Genomic DNA, 20,746 nt, shown 5'->3' on the forward strand with positions numbered 1-20,746 from the left:
ATTATTTACTAAAATAATGTACAATTAGCTTTCCAAATAAATATTATCACTGCAACAAGAAAAAAATATTACAGAACTTTGTGGCCTAGAAGCAATATAACAAAGGCAATAAAATCAAATCTATAAGGGTGTCAATAATATAATATTGAGTATAATAATGCAGATACTATACATACATATAAAAATGATAATTCAATGCCAAACAATACTCTGAATTTTATTTTATAATTATAAAATTACTATAGAATAAATTATATTGTTACAGATACAAAATTTGTGTTTTTATGCTTTTTTATTATTATTCTCTTAATAATCATTATATTGTGCTAGTCTTGTAATACGTATTGTTTCTTCATTATAATAATAAAACCCATTTCAACCGCCTAAATTTCTACAACCAATTTAACCACTAAAATAGAAATATTTGCCGTACAAGTAGACACATCTATTCGTTTGACAGTTGGGCTACTTCATGGCTACTTGGCAACCATGTACATAAGAAGGAAAATATAACGTGATAAATAATTTTTCATTTCTGATAAGTTATTGTGGATGTGGTATTTAATGATAAACCATAGTTTTATATGTTGTTTAAAAGAGTGAATAGTATCCCAAAAATGGAGCAGGAGGAGTGCATACATCAAGGATTTCTGCTGTTACCACCTGTTGGAAAACTGCTTAAGGTACCTTTTGACTACCTGTTGATATTTTCTTTATTGTGGAATTAATATTTACTTCATCTTTTGTGTTTAAATAGACATAATATTCATTTTATGAAATTAATTGTGTGATAGATTGTTAAATGTATGTATCTCATATCATAAACGCCACTGTCAAGTCTTTCTTTGTATAATTGTTGCTTTATCTTTATTAAATAACAATAGGATTAAATGTCATAATGTTTCATTATAGATACAGTTTAAAAATCACTAATTAGTTACACAAATATAACAAATATACATACTAACTTTTTTAGTTAGTAGTAGTACACATAAACTATTTAATAATGAATGAAAGTTTTATCAGTTTTTGAAAACAAATATAAATATTTTGATTAAAAATATAAATATTTACCTTATTGTTGTCTGCAAAATACAAATAGGTAATACATACATACAAATACATAGCAGTTGACTTACTTATTTAATTTAATCTTGTTTGGCCTCCTGTGTTTAAAATTAAACATGTTGATTGGATATCTTTCATGATTCACCTTGTATAAACTAACAACTTATATTTGATTTTGGTATACAATTTCCATTTCTTCTTCCTCCCAAATCATTTCTATATTTCTCAATACTGAGTTTTCACATTTGTATGATACCTTTGTTTTTGACATTTACGTAAACTTCATTAACATCCCTAACGATTCAAGTTTTTGTTCTCCTCTTGTAATATTAAGCTTTTTTCACATTCCTCATGCCAATTGTCTTCTACTTAGATTGCCAAATTGGTAAACTCATAACTATCTATTTGTTCTTTTGTGTTTATTTTTAGACCAAATGGGTGTATTATCTTTGTTGTGAATAACCTCCTTTCTACAAAACAAGTAGCGGGCCAGACGTTGGAACTGTCTAAGTATGTAGACTTGGATTAAATAATCCTTCATCAAAACATTTTTCATCGAACTGGTAATAATAATGCTTGTTGAATTTAAAGGCACTTTATTTTGTTGTACTTTAGTTACAATAGATTGTTTTTTACAAAAGTATTTAACTAACACTAAACTATTTATTTTTCTGCTATGTGAACAAAGGTTTATGTAGAGTGCATGTACTTTTGCACAAATCTTGAGATTTATCTACTGTCAGGTACAAGAAAGAAGTCTGGTGCGAGTGAGAACTATCCTACTTAAGGATCATGGACGAAGTCTGTGAATGCCGCCTGAATTCAACATTTTGTAGGGAAAAAGAACCGCCAACTTCTAATGGTTTTAACGAACTTTACATGTCCCAAACGGTGGGTTCTAAAGAGCCACTTTAAAAATAAAACAATAAAACTAAAAGATTTATTGCCCTTTTACGAGTTCCGAGAACAAGTAAACGTTATTGAACCAGTTCTAGGTAAACAAAAAACTTGTTGGTAGGAGCAAAAAACATTCATGACTAGTTGTGGTCGTAAAAATGATAATTTTTTATATTGAGAAGAGGAGAATTGGTGGTAAAATAATATCGAAGTGTTTTTGTTTTAGCGGGAGTCTCAACGAAAAGCGGACGAGACAAAAAACTCGTTTTATTTGAGTTGAGATATATCAAAAATAAGTAGAATATATTTTCGTGTTTTATTAATAATTGTAACAAAATAATGAGGGATTATTGGTGGTATGTTAAGACTTTAATAATCTTCCTTATGTTTCCTTTGTTTTTGTTTGTTTTTAAAACTTGGTCTTTTTGTTTTCCCTAATTATTGTTTGTAATGTTAGTGTTAGATTAAATAATAATAGCCTTAGACAATGCTTACATGAAAATAATGTTTCATAATTAGCAACATAGTAGATGATAGAAAAAATGATGAACAAATAATTGCTACTTTTGTCTTTGTCTAACCATGCCACACATTTTTTATGACCCCATAAGTGTTGAACCAAGACCAGACTTGGAGAAGCAACCATTTATAGACTTTTGAAATAATGAAAGCAAGGAACTATTCCAGAAGCACTGCAAATGTCAACAGGAAAAAACTCCTGCAAATAGGCAATATTGTAAAACAAACAAACAAAGATAAGTGCCTTAATGAGATACCTACTTTGGTTAAACTTTTAGCAGACATTAATAGTGATGAAACTTTGCCAAATGTAATACATGTATTTTGTCAGTTCGTCACATAATACATTTTTTAGTGATCAATTCTGTCGTAGTTATTAAAGGTACAAGATTAAAGGAAAACTGAGGCAGGGAGGTATCGAGATTTTTCTACTTTTAAGAGTCCTGTAAATAGACTGTTGTATTCGTCTGCCATAAAAACTGTGCTCTCGTGCCATATTAAGTATGGTACAACCTTTTTCACGTGGCATATTTTCCTTCTCATAAAAACGTGTAATTTTCTAATACCTATTGTTTCAAATTCTCAAATTTCATATCATAAATTGTAAGTTTAGTTTCTTGCTGTTATATTTTATCAGTTTTTTATTACGTTTGTACATTTCATAAGACAAATAGTTTGTTTTTTATATGACTATTTAAAGAATATGTGGTGGGTGTTTTTTATGATCGGAGTTGATAAACTGTGTGTAGTCTTGTTATGATCAATTACAAAATGCATAGAATAATTTAAACATATGTTGTGGAAGTGACAAAACACAAGACAATAAGGTAACAACTCCTGATAAATTCCACCCGGTATTCTTGAAACCTTACCAAAGCTGGATAATTTTGACATTGTTAATTTACCCAGGAAATCAAATAAAAGAAAATATGAAGATTATAGAACCATAAGTCTTACGGGTCAGATATTGAATTTTTTTTAAATATATAACAGAGAATGGTAAAATGAAAAAAAAAAACAATATATTTATACTAAATAATTAAAAAAATATTAACATTAAATTTAAATGAGTATGTTAAATTTAAATAAATAAATAAACCTGTACCAATTCTAAAGGAGTGTCTATTTGTAATTGGGGAAGGGACGTTAACAAATTCTTTAAATGAACACATTCTTGGGGAAAATACTCGTTCAAATCCTCCTTTCTTTGTTGTAATTCTGTTGCCGATCTGAAAATATCTTCATCTTCCGTAGTTTTTAGTTTAAACAAAAATTCAAATGCTCTTAAACGATATTTATAACCATCAGATCGATGAATAATCTCCAACTTAAGATTGTCTATTATAAAAACATAACATTGTGTTCGCATGTTTTGTTTTGGAGGCTTAAACTTGCCTCCGAATTCTTTTCTCCTAATTGCAATTTTTTCTGATAATCCTCTTCTCAGCATAATTTTCGTTCCCTGTTAACAACATTCCTCAGGCCTCGTAGTGATCAAAACGATCACGTAAGAAATCAAAGTAATCTGCTAAAGATGATAACAGATGAGTGGTTGTGCTTAGATCTATATTTTCCTTTTGTACTGCTTTATTCACCTCATTAACCCTTTGTAAAACGTCAAGCCAGAATGATAAAATTATTCCGTTTTTCAACAAATCAAGTTTTTCCGATAGAGAAGCTGCTTCAACTCTTACTACATTGTTCTAATTTACATTCGTTGACGTTTCAATCAAACATGTTTTAATAAAACCGTAATTGCTTTTTAACGCTTGTACGGCATCAAAACGAGAAGACCAACGGGTTGTATTCACTCTTTTAGGTAACAGTGTCTGCCCCGATTTAGGCGAATCCTTTATTGCACGAGACAATAACTTCCACCTGTGTGTAGACACGGAGAAAAAATTATAGATAGCTTGTACCAACATAAAAAAGATGTTGCTTCCAAACAACAATTTGCTGCATTTTGAACAACCAAATTTAAAGAGTGTGAAAGTGTGTAAAGTGGTAGTGAAGCGCAATACATGATGTCGTATCCTGTTGGCCTCAAGTGGATGGTGGGGTCAGGGCAGACGAAGAAGGGAGCCTTGGTCCTTCGATGAAAAGGGGGTTGAGCGAAGGGTTAATAACCCTTCCTTGTAAAACTCAACTGTTGCGAATACAATGGCTAATGAAACAAACGGACGGATCTCACAACGAAGAACTCAGCACAGAAAAATGGACATGATTATGGATTTAAAATTTGGAACCTGGAACGTGCGAACCTTCTTAAAGGCAGGAGCTATGATAAGTGTGGCAGAAGAACTTGAAAAATACGGAGTTGAAATATTGGCACTGTACAATTCTCACTATACTACTCCGGAAATGAAATGAGACAAGGTGAAAGAGGAGAGGGGTTTATGGTAACCAAAAAACTGCGGAAAGCCATTATCGCATTTACACCAATATCAGATAGAATTTGCACCATAAGATTTAAAGGTAAATTTCATAACGTGACAATGGTTAATGTATATGCACCGACGGAAGAGGCTGATGAAGAAGACGTTGAAAGATTCTACGGAGAACTACAGGATGTATGTGATAAAATCCAAAGACACGATGCTGTTATAACGTTAGGCGATTTTATTGCTAAACTGGGGAAAGAAGAAACGTTTGCAAATATATTTGGGAAACACAGTTTGCACACTGAAACCAGTCAAAATGGACTCAGGGTGGCACAGTTCGCAGCAGCAAATAACTACGTAGTTGTCAGTACTAACTTCCAAAGAAAAGATATCCATAAAGGAACATGGAAAATACCAGGAACTAACGAAGCCAATCAAATTGACCATATACTCATCTCAAAAAGATGGGCAACATACATAACTAATGTCAGAACGTATCGCGGGGCGAACTCTGACTCAGATGACTATCTTGTAGGGGCAAAATTACGGCAGAAAATAGCGACAGTAGCAAAAGGGAAATATATTCAAATCAAAAAATGGAATGTCGAAGGATTCAAAAGAGCAACAAAGAGACAAGATTACAGAAATGCTCTCCAAATAAAACTTAACCGAACTAGAGAGGAAGATACTGCAGAGGAGGAATGGAGACAATTAAAAACAATTATAACGGAGTCAGCAGAGGAAACTGTCGGAAAAGCCAAAAGGCAAAGAAATGCGGAATGGTATGATGATGAATGCAGAACTGCAGTAGAGGACAAAAGGCAAGCCAGGCTTAACCAACTTCAAAGAAACACAAGAAATAGCAGTGAGATTTATAACGAAAAAAGAATACAAGCGACTAGAATATGCAGAAGAAAGAAAAGAGAGGCTATGAAAAAACAAGTACAAGAAATCGTAAAGCATAACAACAGACGCGAAAGCAGAAAATTCTATAAATGCATAAAAGAAAGCACACAGTCATTTAGACCAAAACTAACGATATGCAAAGACAAGGACGGACAACTACTAACAGAGAAGCAAAAAATTATAATGAGATGGAAACAATATTTCGAAGAAAATCTAAATGCAGACAACGAAAATGAGCAGAACGAGACAATATATTATACGGCGGAGCTGCACATCGAAAATCCGAGTTATGAAGAAGTAGTTCAGATAATAAATAAACTAAAAAACAATAAAGCACCAGGAACGGACGGAATTTCGGCAGAATTAATAAAGCATGGAGGATCCGAACTCTGGGAAAGAATCCATTACCTAATAACATTAATATGAACGAAGGAGCAAATGCCAGAGGAATGGACAGTTGGCCTCATACAGCCAATATATAAAAAAGGAGATAAAAGGGAATGCCAGAATTATAGGCCAATTACATTGCTAAATCTAATATACAAAATTCTTTCTGGTATAATCTAAAATAGATTATTAGAATACTCCGAAATATAATTGGTGATTATCAAAATGGATTCAGACCAAATAGAGCCACTACAGATAACATATTCATACTAAGAACGATACAAGAAAAAGCTTATGAATACGACATAGACCTATATAATATGTATATAGACTTTAAACAAGCTTTTGATAGTGTGAAAAGAGACAGAATGCTGGAAGACCTTTGTAATCTAGGTATACCTAAGAAATACATCAGCCTCATAAAAATGACGTTGCAGGGTTCAAAAGCCGCAGTCAGGGTAGATGGAGAACTGACTCCCCTGTTTAACATCAACATGGGAGTAAGACAGGGAGATGCCCTATCAACCATGCTATTCAACCTAGTTCTTGAGGCAATCATAAGAAAAACCAATATAACCGGCCATATAAACACCAAATCAGTACAAATTACTGCATATGCAGACGATGTAGCCATCATTAGTAGGAATAAGCCACGACTAATGGAAGTGGTCAAATAAATTGATCCTGAAGCAAGGAAAAGAGGTCTCAAAATAAACGAAGCAAAAACGAAGTATATGACAGTCAAAAGAATAACTCACAATGAAAATAATATCACAATAGACAACTATACTATCGAACGAGTGGATGCCTTTACATATCTCGGCACAGAAATCAACCAGAAGAACTCCGTAAGTAGCGAAATTAATGCACGTATTTCCAGCGGGAATCGTAAATACTATGCTAATAAAAGATTGATGACATCGAAATTATTAGACAAAAGAACCAAAATGACTATCTACAGAACACTGATTAGACCCGTAGTAACCTATGGATGTGAAACTTGAGTAATGACGAAAAAAGATGAAGCCCAACTCAGGACATTCGAGAGAAAAATACTGAGGAAAGTATATGGCCCGGTACAAGAGGAAGATGGCACATGGAGAATCAGGAGAAACGACGAGGTTAATGAGTTAAATGAAGGTTATGACATTGTAAGATTTGTGAAAAGTCAAAGACTGTCATGGCTGGGACATGTGCAGAGGCAAAACGATGCAAAAACAACAAAGAAAATGTTACAATGGAAGCCCATAGGAAGGCGAAAAAAGGAAGGCCCAGAACGAGATGGTTGGATGACGTGGAAGACAACCTGAAAACAATGAACATAAGACAATGGAGAAGAAGGGCACAAGAGAGATCTGAATGGAAGGACATAGCCAGACAGGCAAAGACCCATCCAGGCTTGTGATGCCAAAAGAAGAAGAAGAAATTTAAAGAGTGAACAGCACACGGCACAAAGAGAGCTAAATATGCCACTTGCCACTTATATTACTGGCATTGTCATAAGACTGGCCTCTACAGTTCTTAATATCTAATTTCAAAGACTCTAACATACCAATAACTGTTTCCTAAAATTTTTGTGAGCTATGCCCAGTGTTTTTATAAAATCCCACCAATCTTTCCACGGCATTCCCTTTATTGTTACAATATCTCAAAATTACTGTAAGTTGGTCATGGTGTGTTATGTCAGGTGTTAATCTACACTTATAGAATAGTATTTGTTTGCCTTAATTTGCCTAACAATTTCAATCAATGACTCGATTGAACAAAATATTCAGTTATTCGTTACATATATCTTTTGATAGATATGACGTTTTGCCCTTACCTAAATTTACTCGGTTATTAATATTATCTTTCAAAAATGGATCATATTCTGACAATAGTTCCAGTAAACCTAAGTAGCTTCCATTACGTTTTTCGTCAATTCTTTCATGATTACCTCTAAACGCCAATTTCCTGGTAGCCAGAAACTTTATCACACTTATGATTCTTTCTAGTACTTTAACACAATATTCTTTTGCAGTGTTAATTTGATTTTCGAGTTCTTCTCGTCCTTGCTTTAATAAGCGAGTCGCATAAATTTTTAGATTATCTATATCATTAAATCTTTCATGTTCGTCAAATATTTCCTACTTTTATTCCGTGATGAAAATCCTGTTTTAAATTGGTTCTTTTTTCAAATAAGACACAATAAAGACAAAATATATTGCCAGTACCCTCGGAGTAAATTGCCCAATCGCGGCAAACCACTTCTACAATAACCAGTTTTTTATAAACTATTTGCTTACTGGCATACCTGTTTTGTTCGCCTAATTTTCTTTTTGACATTGAAAAGTCCATATCTGTAAGACTCTTTTCGACCCATTTTTCTAGAATCATTTCTGCATACTTAATTGTGGCAATCTTTCCAAAGTGTTGGATCTTGAAAATTCGATATCATGTGGATTTGTATTCAAATTTTATTTTCCCATAACCATATAATTTCGGAACAATACGCGCTTCGCGCGTACCGCCCGGTGCTGCAGCCCCGAAAAGACCCCTGGTTAAACCGGCGCTGCGTATGAACCAACATTAGCTTGGGGAAATCAGATTTTTCTCGGGACTGATAAATCCAGGTATCTGAATTTTTTAAAACTATTATAGGTCTATATAAAGAAGATCTACATGTTTTCTGCAGAGATTTGGGCGTCAATTTTTAATTTTAAACCATTTTGTATAAAAAATACCATTTTTTTTAATTTTTGCTTAACATGTGAGGTAAAATTACAAAACGATATCTTTTAAAACATAAAAACAATTTTGCGATTGCTAAAAGTTATAAAATTAATTTGTTGTTTTCGGAAAGCTTACGGCCAGGTCTCTAAAAACCGTGTTTTTTTAAATAGATTTTATGTATAGTACAAAAGATATTTGAAAATCAAACTTTTTACAGGTGAAAGTACATACGTTAAACTACTTTTTTTTTCAAAATGGCGGCTTTGAAATTGGCTGCCCAAACTCATCCAATTTGTTGGTGGATGTCATTATTTCTTGGAAACGAGTCATCCGAAAGCAAGAACTAAGTGGTTTCTTATTTTATATCGAATTAGTCGGTGCTACAATGATTAATTTTCATCAAAAAAAAAAAAACAAAATGGGAGAATTTTGAATTTTTCGATTTTTTTCAATGACAATGAATATTTTTGGTTGTAACACCGACTATAGAGAGACATCTAAAGAGTAAAATGGCGTTTTGTTCATCTTGATAAGTGCAATAGTTTCGAAATAAGAGGGACACCCAGTAGAAAAAACGTGGTTTCGAGAAAAGGTGAGTGTTCAAAAAAGAAGTAAAAGAGAAATGTTAAGAAAAACGAGAGGCCTACACAAAGTACAGAACATCAAATACTCCAGAATCCCGAGACACCTATAGAAGAATACGAAATGAAACAAAGTAGTTGGTAAGAAGAACAAAAAATTAACACTGGGAACAGTTTACAAAGAGGATGGAAAGCGACTTATACGGTACACAAAAACCAATATGGAGATTTATAAGAAACCAACGGAAAGAAATGTCAGAATTGAAGATATACAATAACATACCAGCAAACGAATGGGAAAGATACCTGACGGAACTGTTTAAAGGAAAGGAAAATAATAATCAACACAATAACGTACCTGAATTAAGACACGAAATAGAAATCAGTTTTCAGGAAGTAGAGGTAGCCATAAATTCACTCAAAAATAGAAAGTCACCAGGACCAGACGGAATAACCAACGAGCTTCTAAAATACGGAGGAGAAAGTATAACCCTTGAGATGACAAAACTTATACAAAAACTAATATTGCACTGCAAGATACCAGACGCATGGAGAAACAGCATAATGATACCAATGTTCAAGAAAGGAGATAAAGAAAACCCCAACAATTATAGAGGTATAAATCTACTGAACACCGCACTTAAGCTTACCCCAAAAGTCCTAACCAACAAAATCAATAAACTAACAACTTTATCAGATGAACCAGACCTGACAAAGGCTTTCGATTGCATCCAAGTCGAAGACATCTTACACCTACTGTATAAAAGAAACATATTATACAAACCATCGAAAACATCTACTTCCATAATAGAATACAGGCAAAGATAAATGGAAAACTAACACAGTGTATATCAGTACAAAGCGGAGTCAGACAGGGTGACTCGTTAAGCCCACTTCTCTTTAATATATATTATAATAATGGGCGAAATAATACAAGCAGCACGTAAAGGTCATGGTTACAGAATGGGGAACAAAGATATCCAAATATTATGTTATGGAGACGACGCCGCATTAATCGCCGAGACAGAAGACAAGCTCCAAAGATTAACACATTTCAATACACACTTCAATACAACAGCCAAGAAATACAATATGATAATATCAGCAGAAAAACCAAATGTATGATAACATCTGAATACCCACTACGATGTACAATCGAAATTGAAGGAAAATACTAAAGCAGGAAGCAAGGTTTAGATATCTGGGAATAGATATAACTAGTTACGGAGATGTTGAAGAAGAAGTACGACAACAAAGCTTAAAAGCAATCTGGAAGAACAAACACCTAAGACAAGACACAAAAGCAAGAATCCATAAAGCAGCAATTAGACCTATATTTACACGGCGGAGACAAGACCTGACACATCTAAAACGAGACGACTACTAGAAACAACAGAGATGAAAATACTCCTAAGAATATCAGAGAAAAGTCTGTTGGATAGAGAGAAGAGAAGCGAAAACATAAGAAGAACATGCAATATAGAAGACATAAATAGATGGGTGACAAAACGGAAACAGGGGTGGAACGAACACATTAGTGGAATGACAGAGGATAGGATAGTACGAATAGCACGAGATAAGTCACCAAATGGACGAAGAAGTATTGACAGACCAAGAAAAAGATGGTGCGACAATTAACACAATTTAGGAGGCTAATATTGAAGAAGAAACAGGCTTTAAAGCCTACATACAAGAAGGAAGAAGAAGAAGAGTAAGGGGAAAATGTGGTCAATAGTGAATCGTTTCGTACGAAATCCTGCTTGTTGTTCTGCTTCAGAATCTAAATATTCTTTCTCGATTCGATTCTTCTAATCCTTCCCATATATACTACTCATAGATCCGGTTACAGCTATTCCTCGGTAATTTTCACAATCGTTCTTTTCTTCCTTTTTATGTATAGTACTGAGATATGATGTTTTCCATCAGAACGTTTAAGAACAAGTTCGAGAACTTTCTAACTTCGCCCTAAAAGTTACGCTTAGGCCTAAGACGCTTCTGTCAGATATCAAAACAGTCCTAATCGAAAAAGATGTCTATCGCGAATAATTTTATTAAGTCAATGTTGATATAACTTAGTGTGACCACAAATTGATTCGGTATATAACGTTTTCCGTGTTAAAATACGTAAATTAATATCACATTAGTCACGTGGATCTTTTGATAAAACTGGAAATTAGTCACAGCAAAATAATTTGTTATCTATAAAAAGAACGACCAGGAAATTACTGTATTTAACCCAACAATGATCTTGCTTGATTGAAACGTTTGTATGGAATTAACTCTGAATTAATTTGGGTAAATATGCCAATAAAGTATTGCCATAGTCGATTCGAAAATGCCGATAGCACAATTTTTATGGCATACTGTTAAAATCAGAAAAATTACAAATATTGATTGATGAGATGAAATTATAAATATTGATATATTCTTGTCTCAGTTTTGTACAGGAATTTATACAAATAATATGGCCACCCCCACAAATGTTGAATACAATACAACATAAAATGAAAATGAGCACGCTGTAAGGGTGGATTCCAGAATTGCACACCTCACTGGCGGAAAACATGGGTTTAATTTATTATAAAAAAATAGAAAAATTCCAATAAGTACATTAATTTAGTACATACCTAAATAAATATGTTATTCTCAGCATTATATTCGTTCCAAAGTATTATTTCTTCTCGTAACATATCGAGCTATGCTCTGTCTATGATATGTCTTATAGTTCTTTGAGATTTTGTCAAAAGGACCCTCGTGGAGTAAGCACCACGACACTATTTAGTTCTGCTTCGGACAAAGTAAAGATAATGCGATCTGAAAAGCAGCAATCTTAAAAGAAAAAGACGGTAATTACTACAGCTGTGAAGAATTTCCACAGATTTTTTGTTGCATTCTTTCTCTCAATCTTTCTTTCATACATCCTTAAGGCCTTCCTTAATTTTGAATGTAATATGTAATGTATTTTGCTTTTAAGTTGATTAGAAACTATGTATGTATGAGATAAAGATAAGGTAGAAACTTTTTATTTTTAAAAGTATACATTTTTCACTATGCATTGTGGATGTCCCTTGTCCTCAACATAACTCGAGAACCAAACTTCTAAGTGGTTGATTATAAAGACTCTGATTAATAAATCTTCGAAGCAGGTACTAATTCGATGTTAACCTATTTGATCCCACGACATTTTTTATTCGAAAATACATTTTTTTTAATGTCGTTCTTGAACCTGGATTAAATATCAAAAATTCATTGTTATTTGACATACAAAAATTTAATTTTTAGCAAAAAGTAGGTGTACTCATACGAGTACAATGGTCTGATCGGGAATCAAAAATATAAAACATTGTGTAAAAATGAAAATGTTTTATTTTCTTACAATATAGGTACTTCTTCTCTTCTTTGTCAACCATTTTCCATCCACTCCTGAATGTAGGTCTCTCCCAATTGCTTCCATCTTTCTCTATCTTGCGCCAATCTAATCCACTGTTTGCCTGCCACTGTTCTTATGTCATCTACCCATCTTTTTTTTAGGTCTTCCCATGCTTCTTGTTGTCGTCCTTGGTCTCCATTCTAGAATTCTCCGTGTCCACCTGTTGTCATTATATCGGGCTACGTGACCTGCCCAGCGCCATTTCATTTTTGCAATTTCTTCCACAATATCCCTAATCTTCGTTCTACGTCTTATCTCGGTGTTTCTAATCTTGTCTCTTAGTGATATTCCAAGCATGATTCGTTCCATTGCTCTTTGCGTTGTTTCTAATTTTTTAGCAGATTTTTTGGTAAGGGCTACTGTCTCCAAGCCGTAAGTACAAACTGGTAGTATGCATGTGTTATACACCTTTTTCTTTAAGTTTACAGGAATGGAGGTGTTTTTCACAATATATGCTAATTTGCCGAAAGCGCCCCATGCCAGTTGTGTTCTTCTTTTAATTTCAGCATCTTGATTTGGTTTTCCTAGTTTGATAACATGACCTAGATATACATAATGTTCAACATTTTCTATGGTATGATTTTGTATTGTTATATTTGTCTGGTCTCGGCTCAGTATTTTTGTTTTGCTGTAGTTCATTTTTAAGCCTACCGCTCCTGAAACTGCATTTAATTGTTGTAACATATCATTTAGTTCCTGGATATTATCGGCTATTAAAACTATGTCATCTGCGAATCGCAAGTGGTTTAAGTATGATCCGTCGACGTTGATACCCTCTTATTGTTCCATTCTAGTTTCTTAAAAATGTCTTCTAGAGCAAGGGTAAATAGTTTGGGAGAGATGGTGTCTCCTTGTCTTACTCCCCGTTGTAGTCTTATGGGATTAGTTTTTGTGCTTTCGTCCAGCTTTATCTGCATGGTGGCATTTTCATATATGTTTTTAATTATGTATTATGTTAGTGTATCTTGAATCTATACGTGCATTTTCTAGAGATTCAAGCACTGCTCATAATTCGATGGAATCGAATGCTTTATGGAAATCGACGAACGCCATATGAATTGAAACATTATACTCGGTGCATTTTTCTATCAGTGTTCTTGCGGTGTGCAAGTGGTCTATGGTACTAAAATGTCTTCTGAATCCAGCCTGCTCGATAGGTTGATAGAAATCGAGCTTATGTGTTAGGCGGTTGGTTATGATTTTAGTTAGTAATTTATACAGATGTGAGAGCAAGGATATTGGTCGGTAATTCTCGATGTTTGCTTTGTCTCCTTTCTTGAATATTAAAATGACTTCGGAGTTGTACCATTCTTGAGGAATCTTTCCTTCATCAATTACTTTATTAAATAAAATATTTAATACCTGTTCTATTTTTCTTCCACAGATTTTCAACATTTCGACTGTAATTTTATCCTCAGTACGTCGTTGTTGTGGTTGTGTATTTGCCGAGTATAATTTAGTGTAGAATTTTTCAATGGCCTCGCTTATTTCCTTTCTGTCTCGGACGGTAACGTTTTTCTCATTTTTTATTTCTATGATTTTTCTTGTGCCGTTTGAGTTTTTTGCTTTGAGTACTTTCATATTGCAGTTATCTTGTATTATATTTTTTATTAGATTGTTAGTATAGTTTCTATGATCGTTCCTAATTTCTTTCTTCACGTTTTTGTTTAAACTTTTGAAGCTGTCCGAAGTTCGATCTGTTCTGTTTCGTACATACATACATACTTGTACATACTTGGTACATACTTGGGTATATCCTGTATTTTAATCTAACGAGTATGAAATTGTACAAAACAATCACGTTCCAAACACAGACTAACTTCACACTTTATACTTCTAACATAATCCTTGATGGCATAAGCGACATCAAAGTTGATTGTCTATTTTCGTTGGAAAATGACCGATTTCATCCATTTTTAGACTAATTGGTACAGATCCTGCTAGAATAAGTAGATTTCCCGAAAGTTCTTAATATGATGTACTCTCTTTGAAAAGCCAAAAATCCATTTCCTTATTTTCAGCAAATATTTGTAACCTCCACGAGTAAACAAGAGTCGAGTTTTGCAGTGGATAAAACTGGGCCATCACTATTTCTTACCTTGTATACTGACTCGGTAGTTGTTAACTGATTGGTCAAAAAGATCAACACTGCCCATTGAAGCATTGTATGCTGAGAAAAGTTTTGGTTGGGGTACATCAATTTTTCCTTTGGCATCGGCACACTAACGTTTTACTTCTGAAAGTGGTTCAATACTATCGTAACTTGTTGCCATTGTGACCACATTGTTGTCCTTCCATTTTACAAAAAGTAGTAGACTTGTTTTGTCAACGCGATATTCGAAATATCCACGATTCTTCTTTTTCATTTCAGTGGAAGGTTGCAAAGGACATTTTTTATACGATTTTCTCTTAATGTGGCTGTTGCTCTAAAGCACTTCTCTTTCAAAGTTACCATCAAATTGTAACTTGGAAAATAATTGTCAAAAACTACTTCGTGATCAGTAGGCACATAAACGATATTAAGAATTTGTAAAACAACTTGTGATCCTAATGGCAACGCCGAGCCTTTTTGTTTATCCACTGGCGCTTCACAATATGTGTAAAAATTGTAGCAATAACCAGTTAAACTACAAAGCATCCAGTTCTTGTACCCAATTCTTACTAGCTTTTCCCTTATGTATTATTAAGAGGAGTGATGTCCAAGATACTTTATCATCGCTTCATCAATTGATGTCTTTGTGGAATATGCCAAATTGTTGAAATTTTTTATTTAGTTTGTTCATGAGAAGTCACTTTATACATTTGGTCTCTTGTATCAATTTGCGAATTATTTACCAAATGTAGATATTTTTTAATTTCTTGGAAATGGTTCCTTAAAATTGCATTAGTTACGAGGGGAACCTGAAGATCCTCATCTAAACACCAATAATTGTGCTCTAGTGACAATCTATGGTAACCAGTAAAAAGTAAAATAGCCCGAAATATTTTTATCTCTCCTGCGTTACATGAAATTGATGATTGTTATTTTGAGCTGCATATAAATTTGTCTGCTCTGTAATATTTTCAATAATTTCATTGTAGAAAAATTTCTCAAATGATTTACCTCGGATTTACTTTTTCATATCTCTAGACGACCCTTGAAACCTGTTGTAGATGTCATACTAATATCAGTAATTGCTTCCGTCCAGTCAGATTCTTTGGTTTTATTTTGACTCTTCAGTAAATTTTTTTCTTCTAATCGCAAGAGGTAGCTTGTCTTCTTCGTCGTTGTCAGAGTTATCACTCATGTAATGAACCTATATTTCTCCGAGAACATCATTCAGAAAGCTTTTTGTTCTGAAGATCATCCTCATCTATGTCCTCATTATCAGTTTGATAGTTAACCTCAGGAGTAATAACTACCACCGATGTGGTAGTTCCTCCTGAGTTCCCAGTTTGTGTGTTGCATGTGAATTGAAATTTATTTTTCCTCTCATTACTCATGTTTAGACGGAAAGCGCTCACTTGTATTTTTGGGAGATTGAACTTGAGGTAGTTTTCCTTATAGTATTTGGACATATTGATAGGCCATCTTTTAGCTGTATTTCGATATTATGAAATGTCTTGGATTGTAGGCCTATAGTCAGGTCACTAGTATATAGATAGTGTTTCGCTCTGTTTGTTATTAGCTGGTCATTTGTGTATGTATTGAACAAAACTAGGGAAAGTACGCTTCCTTGGAGCCGTCTATTTTTTTATTTTTCCATCTGGCTTTCGTACTTTGTAGCATAACGAAGAATCTCCTATTCTGGAGCAGAGATTCCACGACTTTTACCAGTTTAGAATTATTCAGAGTATTTATATATATTTTACCCAGCAGTTTTTTGTGGTTCACCATATCTTAGGCAGCTGTTAAGTCAATTAGTGCGTCTCCAGTTATCTGTTTGTTTTCGAAACCCTCCTCTATAAACTTTATGAGGTTCAATAGTTGTCCGGTGCATGATTTTTCTTGTCTAATTTCAGACTGTTTGGCAATTAGTTTAGAATTGAATGTCTTTTGGATACGATGTAGGCTCATCCTTTTATATAATTTAAATAAATGACACAGCGGGCAGATTGGCCACTTTTAGTTTCACTAAGAAGTCACAATTTCACTAAGAAGTCACCAAGTTTCACTAAGAATTGGCGTTTTTCATGCATTATATGCCTCCGTTTAGTTCCTTGATGTTAAATAGTTTCGATAAAAAGTTCAAGTGTTATTTGAAACTTTGGGAGTTATTTATTTATTTTTTTTTGTATTTTCTATTTGCCTCCATGTCTGTACATGATTAATGGTTGCGTTACTGTAGGATATTGTATGTTATCCTCCCATTCTGTAAGATAATTAATTGTGAGTAAATCTTTTTCTTTTTACCTATTGAAAATTGACTCACATTTGCAATCAATTCATCATTATAACGTAAGTATTTAGTTCACTCCAAAAGTATAATGTCAGATATGTTGCTCATTTATTAGTAAATAATAAAGTATAATGAAAATTAGTATATTGGGGAATCCAGCAGCACTCGGTTTCAGTCGCTTTTATCGTCATTTCGCTAACGTTTATGCAGTTGCGGTTTCTGTTATCTACATATTATTCTTGGATGGTTAATACATTTCCAAATAACTGCTTGAGTATGAGTGTGTTTTACGTTTTTGTCGCTTTTTGGCGTATATAAATGTTCTAAAAATATTCCACTATATCTTGCGATTAGATTTATGCTAGAGATATGCGTGATTTTGCGGACTGTTATATATATATATATGTATATATATATATATATATATATATATATATATATATATATATATATATATATATATATATATATGTAAGTAAAATATTGCATTTCATTTCAATTCGAATTCCACCATTGTTCTACACGTGCTTTAAGTTATTCAACTCCTCATCAGGAACACTTGTGGAAGTTCAAACTGAAATGAAATGCAGTCTAGTATTTGGCCGTTATAATTAAAATAACAGCTTGGTACGCTGCAGAGGCATCCATACGATGTAACAAGAAGTCGGGAGACCTCTCTTCGATAGCGAATTAGGTGAACCGAAAATTCAAAGCCTCTTACTGGAGGTTGTTAAACGACGCTAGGAATAACCTTTTATAATAAAAAAATTATTAAAACCCTTTATAAAAGGTATATAATTTAAAAACCCAATCGGGCTATATCACAACAACAAATCGTTTTCGGAATCCATATTCAATCATCAGTGTCTAGGTGCACATGTTTTGAGCCATTAAGAGGATTAACAAAACCAAATTTGTTATAATTGTTACTTGTTATTAAAATAATTGGACTTTTCGGTTGTGGCTGAATTGGTTAAAGATCAAAGCAAAGGCTAACAGAATGATAAACATCCATTTTCATGTACTCATAAAACGCCTTTGCTCTTCTTGAAAGAATCCACTTTTCAACCAATAGCTGCGCCTTTTCAGCAGACTGTGCTGGTGCACTTTTAATTGTTCTTTGAACAGGCAGCACGTACTGTAAGTATCAGAGTCAGTGTAGTTTCTACAATACCAATAAAAATGCGACAAAGCTTTATATATACAGAAGTTTTAGCACCAGAGACAGTTGGAAAACAGTATTGTATTGAATACTTTCAGGTTCAAGTTTTTTCTTTTTGTTTTTGTTTACCGACCTACGCCTATGTCTTTTGATTAATGTTGCATGAATCAGACTGGCAATTATATTGTCTTGTCTTTTCGTCTCTGGAATTTTATAAAACTCTTCTTTGAAAGGTACAAAAACTAGGGCTCTTTTAGGAGCTACATACCTGGTTATTTGTTTACTTTTTCTTTTTCCTCCTGTAACTATTTTCTTTCTAGTCCCTTCATTTCCTTCACCAACACTTACACTTGCATCTTCCCCATCCATTATCCTTTAAATAATAAAGTAATTATTAATATTTTTTAAATACTTTGACAATAAACCCTCACATATCCTCAAATTTGTAAGACTCACTGGGTCAGCTGAGTGGCACTTGCAGAGCTCCTATTGGTTGGTTGGAAATAAGCTGGTTAGCATGGACCAGTATAGTGGAAATAAGTTGTTTTGCATGTAAAGGTGGTTTTTAACATGCTTTTACCATTAGTAATATTTTTTTTGCATGAATCCAATAAAATAAACCACTTTGGCTACAACAGAACAATGCATAGGCACATCTAACTCAAATTTGATTTTTTTGTGACTTAAGGCTGTTTGCATGTTACCTCCTCATATATATATATATATATATATATATATATATATATATATATATATATATATATATATATATGTTTTTTATGATTTGGAGTCAATAAAAGGGCTATTGGTAAACTATTCTTTATGTCAAGCTTTCAATTGTGTTTACAATCTTTATCAAGAGCTTATAAGAAAAATACAAAAAATCTTACAAAGTGAAACTAGAAAAATAAATTTTAACTCACCAAATAAAATTAGTTTTGTTAGTAAATCTAAACTGCTAAACATCTTAAAAACTATATATATGTATATATATGTATATAACAAGTAAGGCGGTAATTTCAAAATTGGTAACATATCGGGGTACTACCACTAGTATTGCGAATTGGCAAAATTAATAAAGTATGCAAGACTTCATACACCTCTATAATTAAATTAATTATTAACATAACAGTACCACAAGAGAACACAATTTGTGCAAAAGTAACAAAGCGATTCAAGAAAATAAACCATAGTAATTAATCGGAGGTTCACTACACCAGTGTCAAATCAAGGACTATGTATGTAAACTTACTAAACTGACTAATGTCAGTTTAAGTATATAACATGTTTCAATAAAACTATATTTTAGTGTTATTCTTTTCGTTACAAAGAGTTGTAACCTATAAGTTAACCCTGTATTTAGATGTCATGGCATGTTGTGCTAAGGCGCAAGAATATTTGGAAGTCCATATCACTACGATGTAAAATTAATCTACTCTTAGTGAACGCTCAGTCTGCCCTACGTACAAGTGTTACATTCCGCACAAGGAATGTGCAATTAACATTGATTTGTTCAAGATGATATAAAGGCGTTTTAGTTTTGGAAAACAAGTTTCTGGCCGTCTTAGTTACTTAGTCAATAGCTACTTTCACTGGTATATTTCTAAAAAATTTAATAAGTTTATCTGTAACTTGAGGAAAGGTAAGGATGAATAATGGGATGTTGATGAAGTCAAGGGAGTCCCATGTGTCATAGTTTGCAGAACTGTACTATTAACTGTACCATTTGAGATTGACCTTAATTTGTCACCATTGGGTAAATCATCGGGTAAAGTACCATAATTGTTAGAGAAAAGACATTTTTTAATTAAGGATGGAGGATAGGAGTGTTCCAGATAAAAGACTTTTTTTAATTAAGGAAGGATATGAGTTTTCCATAACAATACTTCTTAATAAAAGAAGGGATTATGAAGGGACCTGTTATGAGGACCGTTGGATTTCCTAGAGAAATCGAGAAGCATGACCGGAGTAACCGGAGTATATAAGCACAGAACAATTTTAGATTTAAATTCCGTCTGAATTGTAAGCTCGTATTGTTTATCTCGTATTGCAGTCATAAATAAATGTCTAATATAAATTAAAGAGTTTCTAAAATATACCCCTCTCCTTACCTCTTGTTGAGTACTTTTCCACACTCGACAAGGCGGTATTAATGGGCGATCTAAATAGCAGGCATACTCAATTTGGTGACATTCAAACTAATATTCCAGACAGACAGCTCTCAGACCTTCTTCTAGAGCTGCCCATTTCTACAATCACCAATAATGATGGATTTTCAATTACCATGGAATGTCCATCGTTGATCATATCTTATGCACGGATAG

At 33.3% G+C, this 20,746-nt stretch overlaps 1 protein-coding gene across 1 annotated transcript in view; it reads left to right on the forward strand.

Moving 5' to 3' along the window:
- Nucleotides 1–480: 480 nt before the first annotated feature.
- Dok (docking protein homolog) overlaps nucleotides 481–20,746 on the forward strand; it is a 29,149-nt gene continuing 8,883 nt past the window's right edge. The window contains exon 1 of the mRNA XM_072537045.1: nucleotides 481–683. Within this exon, the coding sequence (XP_072393146.1) occupies nucleotides 585–683 (99 nt within the window). The 5' untranslated portion in view covers nucleotides 481–584. The remainder of the gene's footprint in view (nucleotides 684–20,746) is intronic.

Source organism: Diabrotica undecimpunctata, chromosome 7, assembly GCF_040954645.1.
Source record: "Diabrotica undecimpunctata isolate CICGRU chromosome 7, icDiaUnde3, whole genome shotgun sequence".
Classification (NCBI taxonomy): Eukaryota; Metazoa; Arthropoda; class Insecta; order Coleoptera; family Chrysomelidae; genus Diabrotica; species Diabrotica undecimpunctata.